The sequence below is a fragment of the Montipora capricornis genome, chromosome 13, assembly GCF_036669925.1.
Source record: "Montipora capricornis isolate CH-2021 chromosome 13, ASM3666992v2, whole genome shotgun sequence".
In the NCBI taxonomy this organism is placed as follows: Eukaryota; Metazoa; Cnidaria; class Anthozoa; order Scleractinia; family Acroporidae; genus Montipora; species Montipora capricornis.
The window spans coordinates 21747305-21759804 of NC_090895.1; the positions used below are offsets into that span (position 1 = coordinate 21747305).

A 12500-nucleotide genomic window follows, 5' to 3' on the forward strand; every position below is an offset into this window, starting at 1 on the left:
CATACGCTACACTACTCCCCCATTTATGAACACTGTCCCAGTGCTGGTCCACTGTGCAAAACTTAAAACAACTTCAAATTGACACAACTGACTGAGTCTCTAACGACTGTTCGTTAATTAACATGACAATGTCCACAGTTCTCAGGAAACACGCGACAGTTAAACGTTCAAACTTGTTTAGTTGCTTCGCCTGGTCGGCAATGTCCATCAGTCCCCAAGCATTACTGACCAATCAGATTAACCATCCACCCAAGTTCCATACCGACTTGGTGGCTTTCGTTGCCTGGATGGTCTTCCACGAACACTGGAAACTGCTTCAGGTACGACTTGTACAGGCAACCCCACCGTTTGATGGCTGACATCTGGGTAACTGTCATCCGGAGTAGAAGTTGGCAAATCCGCGTGAGGTTCAGGTTCCCTCACTTCATCAGGCTGGTCACTGTTATCTATCCCAATGCAGTCAGCATTCTGAGATCCAGGAGTAACATCATCCTCTTCTGCCCCCGTTGATTCTGTTTCGACAAGTTCAACTCCCTCTCTCTTGTTAACCGGAGCTGACTGTCCGTCTTCAACAAACACTGGAGAATCTACATCTGATGCCTCTCTTTCCTCTACTCTCGGCTTTGATAACTGCGTCTGCCCTCTTGGAATTCATCTCTCCAGTGGGGGTCCCAGGTAAGGCTTTAATCGGTCTGAATGAATAACCTTCGGCTTGGCCTTCCTGCTCTTCTGGATTCAGTACACATCAGACAACACTGATTCAGGGCTCGAAATTAACGAAAAAATCCAGTTGCAATTTTGCGACAAAATACGAAAATTTAGTCGCAATTTCGCAAATTTTAGTCGCAAAATCGCCACGCTGCATTGTGTTGTCAGCGGTTTAGCAAAAAATATGAGTCCGCAATACTTGTCATGGCATCTGACAGGATGCGGCGATGCGGATCCACATAATTCACTGAAATCCGCATCTTCCGCATATTTCCGATATTTTCCGCACAATTCCGATATTTTCCGCAAAAAACAGAAGAAATACCTAATATTAGTGATAAAGCAGCTCCTTAACATCCTCAAAAACATAAAAGCCGAAGAAATTGCATGACTGTTTTGAAACTCTTATTTTCCTGAACATTGAAGAAAACACACCATTTCGTTCGCAAGGTTAAAGTTCGTAAGAAAGATCGTAAGCAGTTTCCGCGCATTTTTTCGCCAATGAGCCTGGACACTACAATGCTTTCCATTGGACGAGAAACAGTTACACTTCAGCAAATGACGTGACTGATAAGAAACTAAGTCAATGATCCAGGGAATGGATCGCGCTCCAAAGATATTACAATTTTGCTCCAAATTGAAACAAAATTCATGACAAGAACCAAAATAATTTTTTATCGCTTTATCTATTCTTACTAGCAAAAGTTTCGGCAAAATGCCAACTGCTTTTATTTCAACGGTGAAAACTGGTCGCAAATTGGTGACTCCTCCAGATAATTTAATCGCAAAGGGCAAAATTCAGTCACAAATGCGATTGTATTGGTTGCAATTTCGATTACGGATTTACCGCACGGATGTAAATATATTGGACGGGCCTAATTATTAGTTTTACAACTTGTTTAAATTTCCACATAATCCGGTGTAATATCCGCATAATCAACGCATGTTTCCGCATAATAAGGCCAATAATTTCCGCGTAATCTTTAATTTTTTTCCGCATCCTATCAGAAGCCATGACTTGTGTGTAATGAAACCGCTGAAAATGGCGAATGATCGCGAAAGATGGCGAATGATCGCGAGTGATGGCAAATGATGGCGAATGAAGCTGTGCACGTAACATTGCAGCTAAATTACTCTACAATTACGCTATCAGAGAAAATTCACAGCGAGAAACAAAACAATGTTGTCAATAAAATACTAATTTATTTAATTATTTTTTTAAATTAGCGAAAGTAGCAGCAAAAGTGGCAACTGCTAACCCCTTGGTTTCGAAAGAGCGAAGGTGACAACAAGTTGCAAATTTGCGACTTCTCAGATATTTTAGTCGCAAAGGGAAAAATTTACAGTAGTTGCAAATGCGACTGTATTGGTCGCAATTTCGAGCCCTGCTGATATTACCAAATAAGGCCCCTCCCAAGGGCAGTCAAGTTTGGAATTTCTCCCTTTCTTTCTCCGAACATTGTGCAGACAAACAGAATCACCAATAACAAATGGTCTGCCAGCAAGGCATTTGTCATAGCTCCGTTTCTGGCGCATGGCTGCCTTGCTCAAATGTCATCTAGCCAAATCATGAGCACTGGCCAATCTCTTTTGAACAGCTTGGGTGTAGTCAGTCTTGAGTGGTGGTGCATCAGGAGGTGCCTCGGTTATGGCATCCAAAGGAACTTCCAGTTCTCTACCCAGCATTAAGAGATTAGACGAAACCCCTGTTGACTCATGAACAGCACCTCGGTAGGCCATCATGCAAGCTGGCAACTGAAGATCCCAGTCCTTCTGATCTTCCTTAATCTTCCCACGCAACATGTCAATGAGGGACCTATTGAAGCGTTCCATCTGTCCACCGGATTGGGGGTGAATTGGGGTAGTGCGAGTTTTCTCGATGTCTAAGAAAGGTTTAACGCGTTTTAAAGGTTTCGAGGGTTTAAACTTTGTACTTTGCGTGAGAGAATTAGTCACATATTGAGTAAAAATTGTCACATGCTAGGCAACCAAACTTGTTTAGTGAAGCAGAACGAGCCAGTTGTTTTGTTTGCGCGCATTTCACGGCTAGTGGAATTTTAACGTGTATTTTCGGTTATGTACAAAAGAAATATCTTAAAGGAACGATTAAAGTGAAGGAAGCCCAGTGTTTTACAAACGATTCAAACCAAACGAACCAAACCACAGATCAAACGATAAATTTATTTTTGGCATGATGGTTAAAAATTTAGTGCGAAAACTAGTCGCGTAACGCTAGTTCTGGTTCTACAACTCTAAAAGTACTCATTTTCTGTGGATGAACGGTATTATCCAACTAATGTGTACGTAAATTTTCAAGCCTCTTTGGCCATATTGAGAAAAAGAAAATATTTACACTAACATCTCAATCCCGTTCACTGCAGCTGTTTTTCTCGCTGATTTGAAGTGCGGGTTTTTTTGTTTTGTTCTTAATTGAAAACAGAAAGATATTTTGAAGCTTTCTCTTTACCAGCTAAATGCACATGAAATGTACTTTCCATCTCCGTTTTCAGATTATTACAGTTTCCCAATTGTAGTCTTAAAATCAAGCGCTTAATTTAGCGGCTTGAATACCAATCCCTTTTTTAACCGGGCCGGGTGTCAAGCGACACGCGCCTAATGCTAACAAATGTGGACTTCACAAAAGTACACGTAAATCTCGCTAAGCGGGGACGTTCTCTAGAACGCGTTCCTGTAGATGAGAACGTGTTCTAGAGAATAGGTTAAAGAGAACTTGTTTGTTCCATATCCGTTCTGCCCCCGTTCCATATCCGTTCTGTTGCTGCTTCATTTCTTGTTCAAGTTTCGTTCTGATCGCGTTCGCGAACACGTTCCATGTTAGGTTAATTCTGAGCGGTACTGTACATGCTGAGTTATTACTCTGGCTTGGCCCATAATACTCTCGTTATTCTCCTCATAAAGCTGCAGGAAAGTGGCATCAATAACTGGCTTAGCCAGGGCAACCACAGTCTCAGCAGCTAAGTGGTAAGCTTCGTTGGAAACATTGAAAACACATAAAGGGACCTCTCTGTCCTCTTCAAACATCCACCAGAGTCCTTGCAACATGGAGGCCCTTTTGTTGTGAATGTGAAGTGAGGCAAGGCTCCAACCATTGCACACGGAGATGCCTTCGGATTTAAGTTATTAGAGCGCTTGTGAATGGTGACTGGAACAATCATCTCAGTGTTAGGATCAATAATTGTGGACCGTCGTACCATACATCTTGAACTAAGGGGCTCGTTCTTGAAATCTGAGAACACTCAAACACTTCTCTATTAATTGACACTTGGTTTTTTACAATGTTGATATGCGAATCAACTTGTGACAGGAAGTCCATACCCAGAATGCCCTAATCTTCAACCTCAGCCACAATCACATGCATATGAAACTCTTTAGTACCCAGGTGCACCACAACATGTCCTAGACCATGTGTTTTTGCTTGCTGACCATCAGCAAGAGCAATCGCATAATTATTTGAATGCAAACTGAACTTGGCACTAGCAGGAAGAGAATTATAAATCTTGAAGGACAAAATTGAACGAGCAGCACTAGTGTCTATCAACCCCATAGTACGAGTTCCACCAATAAAACCTGGCAAATAAAGGCCTTGCACTTTATTACCAACTTGTGACCTAGCTTCCATCGACACATTGAGATAAGTCATATCCTTCTTAGGGACAGTAGTAGGGCCAATATCACTCTCACTCAGGCATCCCCTTGGCCCTTGGGTGACACCATGCTGGCATTTCCTGAGCCCAAATTATCTTGCTCATGTGACTTGCGTGCTGAGCAGTTACGAAGGTAATGGCCAAATTCCTTGCAATCCCAGCATGGACCATTTCGACTGACAGAACGTGGTGGGCGTCGCTGGCTTCCAGAGGTGTTCACAGACATTAACTGGGAGAGCTCCTGTAACTGCTGAACTAGCTGTTGGAGAACAACTAGCTGAGTCTCCTGGCATTGTTGTTGTGCTTGAAGGTCAGACCGTAACATTTCAAACTGAGCTTGAAACAAATCAGGCTCACTTTGAACTTCATCAATAGAGCAAACCTTTGGAGAGCTTCTTGGTTGTGCAAACGTGCCTGGTGTAACTCGCGCTGTTTTTCAACACCAAACCGAAGTTCCAATTTGTCAACAATCTTCGCGTAATTTCAACAGTCACTGTTGAACATGCCATTTATCACCTTTTGAACTTCGCCGCGAACGCTTGCGGCCAAGAAAACAGCAGCTTCTTCTTTGTTCGAACCATTAACAACAGAGCAACGCTCAAAGTGTTTCAAATAATCTCGTAACGACTGAGTACCATCATAATCCGCAGCATTTTTAACAGGTTTGAGAAACTTCCGGTGGTGTGTAAACAAATCAGTTGGAAAATTACCCAATTCGTTCTGGGATGCAGAGTTGAACTTCCAAAATAATTTACTGACAGGTCCGGAGATGAATCAGACGCTTGTGTAAACAGGTTCTCCGGCTTAAAAGAGTTAGTTGGCATCGAACCACTCATTTCTTTGAATCCTGAATCCATGAGCACGATTGATTTTTTCCGCCACTGAAGACCGCCGAAACCACAAAAGCAAACAAACAAGTAAAATTTCCACACAGAACCACACAAAATGATGATATTCGCTTGCACAAACCATCAAAATATCTCTAGGGGTATGTAAAGTTCATTTTGTTCACCGTCGCCACCAATGTAACGCCACAATTCCATAATAAAACATTTTGATCTTTCTTTTTAATCAACACAACACTCAGCACATGCTTATTGCACCATTGTCACGTGACTACCTTCCTAAGGGGGGTACCTATGTGGATCACCTACACTACAACATGCACAGAAGACTCTAGGCACAAAGACAATACTGAAAATCTAAACATCTACGGTGTATGATGCAAAAACAAACTTGCAAACATGTGAACCTGAATTATCGCAAATCATAATGCTGACAAAGCAAAGGAAATAGTTAATAAAAAAAAAATATGAAGTTTTTTTTACTACATGTACATGTATCTCTGAATGATTTTTGGGTTAGATTAAAGGGAGACATTGTTGAAAAAATCGTTGCGTTAATGAGTAATGTTTACAAACAACTTTGCACTAACTAGTATAAAGTCGTAGCAATACTGTAAATTGGGTTAACCAGGAACCAGTTTAAGAAATGAAGGAGGAGTGACAGGAAAAACCCTAATGCCCAACTTTTCTGATTTCCCACACAAGCAAAATAAAATTATAAAAAAAAAAGGAAAAGAAACAGAATGAACTCATTTCCTGACTGGACTGCCATAATTATGGTACCCAAGTAATAGAAATTCCATGCTACAGTTTACAAAACATGATGGAATGGTTCTTAAATAAGGACTGTGCCTATACTTATTAAAGGTATTTTTGCCCCGGTTTATGATTATGCATGAAATGTAGATCTTAACAAGTGTTATTGAAATCCAAAAAGAAATTGGGGGTAGTAACGCATTTTTCAAAGATAATTCACACTGTCAGATGCATAATGTTTGTAAAGAGTTTTAAAATACAAAGCAGTGAAGAGCATTCTTTCTCAAATTGAAGCTTACACATGTAAGGATCTCTCAAAAATGCATGGTTAACCCCAATTTTCTTTTTGGATACCAAGAGTACTTACTAAGATCTACTTTCTCCGGATAGTTTTAAACCGCACAAAAATATCCCTGTACACTGTATTAGTAAGCATCGGCGATAGGAAACCCGAGTATCTGGAGATGCGCAGAATGTCTGCGCAATAACAATAGTAGGCACCATCCTTAACCAGTGATAAAACAGCCTCTTCCTTTCGTTTCCGGAGAGTTTTTACATGTTTTTCACTGAAACGCAACGCAGAGGACTGGGACTACTGTAGTTGCGCAAGTGCCTTCTGATTGAAGTGATGTCAGATTTCTACTAAAAGGGTTACATGTACATGAACTTCAAAGAACCACCCATGCAACCTTCTTGTAGGGCTCTTGACTGAAAATCTCTCTTAGCAACCATTGTCTTTCTGTACATGTAGTTAAGAGCCACCCCGCTTAGTTCACTCTCATGAAAGACTAATGCTCGAAATGTCAACTTTTTAATATACATACTGAGACCAATTTTACTTTGATTCATTAATTAATAACTGCAAGTTCTCGTCATTTATGTCTTTTTTAGACTGCATTTGTCAGTGGTGTCTAGCCATTTTGCATTCTGGCACCAAAGTAAAAAATGCACGCACGATGCCCTAACTTCTGCTATTTACATTGTAGACTGCTAGAGGACCATACATGTATTTTATTGTTAACTCAGATTGATGTACCAGATTCTCATGCATTAATCCTTTGTGTACATCTACCTGTGAGAACAATAACAATGAGCTTAAGTACTGTACATGTATGTTTTGTAGATTTCCAGTCAAACACAAATTTGAAACAATATATTATAATAATTTAAGAATTAAACAAACAGTGCACATTATGCTCACCAATGACATCCACTTGGTTTTTGCTCTTAAATGTTACAAGGCCTCCTTGCGGGCTCTGTGCTCCAACTTCGCAAGCAAATATGCCATTACCTCAGTTGTAACATCAAAGATAATCAGAGTGATTCTTTCAGAAGGAATCCAGTTGATGGCATATTTGTCTTTAAAATTATCTGATATTTGCAACGATCCTCCAATGCGGGTGTCATTGAATTTTAAAGTTAAGACAAGAAAGGGTAAATCTGATAAAGTGAATTGCCAGGTAAGCGATGCATTAATGGTTCCTTCAAGAAGGCTAGTGCTGCTGAGGTGTTCCTCTGGGTCACCTACTTCTGGAGATGATATGGTCTGGGTTGGAAGAGGCTCCTTCCATTCTATACCAGCACAATCTAAAAAGAAAAATATATATGCACTTTTGGCTAAGCAGAGACATACGTACTAGAGTAGTACCATTGACCACGTCCTGCAAAATAATATAATTATGTACATGTATACATACAGTGAAAGCTGTACACTTTAATAGAAATAAATTGAAAATATAAAAGAAACCTTAGTTAGCCCAGTCAAGATGTGCCAGCAGCCAGCTATTTGGCTGCCTACGACACAATATCTGCTGCTTACAGTGTACTTCGCATTCACACTTGTCAGACTTGTATTCAGGATGAGGTTGTTTCGAGGTTTTGTTCATCACTATAAACTATAAGTACAAATCTCCCTTAAATCACTAAGTTTCGACTGCATAATGCTAGCCTTCATCGTTTCTCATGCTATAATATTATAAAGAACTCTTCAAAACTTCCAGTTGAAATTGAAACTAAAAAAAAAACACCTAAATCCAAGCCGCACACGATCACTTCTATTGGAACGCCTTGAACTGAGGAGGAATAAATAGTATCCCAGACGTTTTTTCGGGCATCTCATTTCAACAAGAACAGCAAAATGGGTGCTCAGTTGATGAAATAAAAGGATCTTCTTCGTCATTATTTCGTAGGTTTTATTGATTATAATGATGAGTGATTTGTGTCTGTCGATATGCATCACTTCTTATTTTTCATCAAGACTCACGGATTAGACTACTCATATTATAATGATAATTAAAAATGTGGTTGTTTCACAATGTGATCACTGATCCGAAGAGAGGTAATGAATAAAGTTATTTATATATACAGTTGTGGATTAGAGTTTTTTCCAAAATTATATGGACTTCAATCACTCCTGTAGATTGATGGTGAAACAATATTAATTTTTTGGCAGAGAAGTACCCACATTTTCTCATACTTTCAGAGCCAATGATTTTATCAAAATACACCAGTTTTAATAATAAGCCATGAATGAAGGGGTAGTTTCTAAAGAAACTGTGGTGCTGCGTTGGTGGGGACGTCGTGTACAAATATTTGCTTTTATCAACTGAGTTGATAACGTAAATTGGCCACCATCCAGAGATTCTAAAAGCTGACGTTTCGAGCGTTAGCCCTTCGTCAGAGCGAATCGAGGGATTATGGGTTACATGTAGTTTTTATAGTAGAGTAGGAGCTACGCTATTGGTGGTAACATGGCAACGTGAAAAATAGGAATATATTAGTTAAATGAAAAGCGTTCGTTAATGCCGTGAGGATTAAGGGTGCCGATTTGAAAGATGAATTTTTGTTCCAGATTCTTGTGCCTTTCTGTCGTACCTAGATGTAGGGAAAGGCCTCATATAGCCAAGTGTTATTTGTAGTGGTTAGGCAGATTAAAATTGCGAGCGACTAGCTTGGATGCATCCTAGTAATTCTTCTCAAAATCTCTAAGATGTTCACAGAATAGGTCACCTAGACGTCTACCTGTCTCAGCAATGTATAATTTATTGCATAACGTGCAGGTTATGCAATAAATGACATTTGCGGAGGTACATGTGAAACGATCGGTGATCTTAACAGATCGCTTAGGTCCCGATATCTTGCTAGTGTTAACAATGAAAAGACAAGTTTTGCATCGTGAGCGCGCGCATTTGAAAGTGCCGGGTTGCTCGTTAGTTTTGAGCGCGCTTCTAACTAAAAAGTTGCCTACGTTTTTGTCGCGTTTGAATGAAATAAGTGGAGGTTGCGAAAAGATTCTACTAGTCTCGGGATCATTTTGGAGTAATTTAAAATTACTAAGAATGATGCTTTTGACTGCGTGATTATGAGGATAGAAAAAGAGGGTGAATGGAATTCTGTCATTGTTATCTTTTTGTGACGTTTGTAGTGCTGACTGTTGATCAAATTGTTGGGTGCGATGATGGCCCACTTTGACCACAGAAACAGGATAACCACGTTTTTTGAAGAACTGGCACATCTCCTCTGATTTGCTGGAAAAACCGGAGTCATCACTACATAGACGTCGAAGTCTAAGAAATTGAGAGTAAGGGATGGAGTTCTTGACATGTGATGGATGTGTCGATGAATACAACAAATAACTGTGTGAATCAGTAGGTTTGTAGGGCACACTAGTACATAGCACGTTGCCTCTAATAGAAACTTTGATATCTAGAAAAGCCAATGAAGTTTCCGAAATTTCCAAGGTATATTTAAGAGCCGGATGAAAAGAGTTGACAGAGGTTATAAATTGATCGAGTTCTTCTCTGCCGGATGAAATAGCGCCGATGCAGTCGTCGATGTAACAGCCGTAGAGTTCAGGTTTGGGGCCGTTGTACTGATTAAAAAATTGGTGTTCAACATATCCTACAAAAAGATTGGCATAGCTAGGTCCCATTCTTGTGCCCATCGCTACACCATTAATTTGTTTGTAATAGTTGCCGGCGCATGAAAAACAGTTAAGCATTAAAACTAGTTCGGCAAGGCGGAGGAGCATTTGATCCCGAAACTAGTAGACTCTTTTCGCAACCTCCACTTATTTCATTCAAACGCGACAAAAACATAGGCAACTTTTTAGTTAGAAGCGCGCTCAAAACTAACGAGCAACCCGGCACTTTCAAATGCGCGCGCTCACGATGCAAAACTTGTCTTTTCATTGTTAACACTAGCAAGATATCGGGACCTAAGCGATCTGTTAAGATCACCAATCGTTTCACATGTACCTCCGCAAATGTCATTTATTGCATAACCTGCACGTTATGCAATAAATTATACATTGCTGAGACAGGTAGACGACTAGGTGACCGATTCCGCGAACACCTTCGAGATGTTGAGAAGAATGACAAGGATGCATCCAAGCCAGTCGCTCGCCATTTTAATCTGCCTAACCACTCCAAAAAACACATGGCTATCTGCGGCCTTTCCCTACATCTAGGTATGACGGAAAGCCGCAAGAATCTGGAACAAAAATTCATCTTTCAAATCGGCACCCTGTTATGAAAAATAGCATTGCGTGACTAGCGTTACTGTCTAGAAGCTTCGCGAGAGTTCGTAGTTTGCTTATTTTTAGGTTCATGCGTTTCTAAATCTGTGTCTTTTGTAATCTTTCTATAATTAGAGTGATTACTATTTTAGAAAGTTCTAGAAGTTTATTGTCAGAGTATATAAGTAGACGAGTCCAAGCGGAGTGTTTTTCTAACTAGTTTTTCACAAGCGAAGAGAGTTGGCGTTAACCGTGTTTAGTCAAGTGTGACAAAAGCTGTGTTAATTCAAGTTGGCGGAGGCCGTGTAAGTTTGTCGAATACGTGTTGTTCAGAGTTTTACTTCGTGGAAACTACGTTCATTTTGGAGTAAATCCTCTTGTTGTTGTTCCGACAACCCTGCGTTCAGTTTAGTTTGCAAGCTACCTTTCCTCAAAAGATTCGAACTCGTAACATTGGGCGCCTGTCCGGGAGAGGAATTCATTTGTTTGCTGACTACAGAAACCAGGAAAGGACAATTCAAAAAGAAGATACAGAAAAAGTAAGAAGAACTGTACGAGAGTATACTGTGCTTGTGCTGTGAAATACTGCTATGGAAATGGAAAAGCTTTTGCAGATTGGAGAAAGTTCGGATTGGAGGGAGAAAAGCTGCTCAAGTTTGTAGAGAAGCAACAAAAGTTAGAACAAGAAAGAAGGAGGGAAGAGGAAGAAAAAAGAAGGGAACAGGAAGAAAAAGAAGAAAAACGCAGACAACTAGAACAGGAAAGAAGAAGTGAAGAGGAGGAAAAAGAAGAGAAACGCAGACAATTTAAAGAAGAACGAAGAAGGGAACAGGAAGAAAGAGAGGAAAAAAAGAGGCAATTACAAGAAGAAAGAGAAGAGAGATGTCGAATGCTTGAGGAGGATAAAAGAAGGAAGAGGAAGAGAAAGAGGAAAGGCGCAGAAGAGACGACGAAGAGAGAGAAACTAGGCGACAAGAACGCGAACTAAGAAAATTGGAGATGGAAGCCGAGCTGTTGAAACAGGAAGAGGCTATTGAAGCGTCAAAAAGAGAACATGAGCTGGAGATTGCACGTTTGGCTGTGGAGAATGCTGACGGACGTACTGAAGTGAGAGAGGACCGGGCTAAGGCACCTAAACTCCCCTCGTTTATTGATGGTAAAGACGATTTGGACGCGTATTTGCAGAGGTTCGAGAGATTTGCCGGGACAGCTAAGTGGAAAAAAGATGGATGGGCATCGAAGCTCAGTGCTCTGTCGTCTGGACGGGCACTACAAGTGTATTCACGTCTATCGGAGGACGCAGCTAAGGATTATGACAAGGTAAAGATTGCGTTAATCAACAGATATCCCCTTACCGAAGACGGCTATCGTCGAAAATTTCGAGCATCCAAACCAGAAGGAGACGAAAGTCAGGAGCAGTTTATTGTGCGACTGGACACATACCTGTTACGGTGGCTAGAGCTTTCGAATACTGCGCGAACCTTTGATGGTCTTAAGGACTTGATCGTGAAAGAACAATTTATTGACTCTTGCCCTAAGGATTTGGCAATTCACCTGCGAGAAAGAGCACCTGAAACTCTAGCAAAGATTGCGAAGATCGCTGACCAGTACTTGGAGGCTCATGTAAACATCTGTTCAGCTCAGCGGGCAGAAAGCACAGTACATAGTACATAGTACAGCCTGAGAGAGTCGAAGCCAAGAACATGCAGATTAATCCACCAGCTCTGCATTGCTTTAAGTACAACACCCGAGGTCATAAAGCTGTCAACTGCCCAACCCTAACAAAGAAGTGTTTTCTGTGTGGCAAGCAGGGACATGAAGCTAGAAACTGTCGAACAGGTGGACGCAGATCAGGAGGACAAAGTAAGGATGGTAACCCTGTGCAGCGTGGTCAAGTGAGTGCCAGTTGTTTAGTTCAACCACCTGAGGATAAACCTACTGATGAAGAAGTTAAGGCCTGTATTAAAGATGATAAGTTGCTGTTAGCCTGTGGTAAGAAGATTCCATTGT

At 40.7% G+C, this 12500-nt stretch overlaps 1 protein-coding gene across 2 annotated transcripts in view; it reads right to left on the reverse strand.

Moving 5' to 3' along the window:
* Positions 1-12500, reverse strand: part of LOC138030101 (uncharacterized) — a 239501-nt gene that overhangs the window by 31301 nt on the left and 195700 nt on the right. For both annotated transcript variants that reach the window (XM_068877971.1, XM_068877970.1), the window contains one exon: positions 7176-7238. In XM_068877971.1, coding sequence (XP_068734072.1) covers positions 7176-7238 — 63 coding nt within the window. The remainder of the gene's footprint in view (positions 1-7175; positions 7239-12500) is intronic.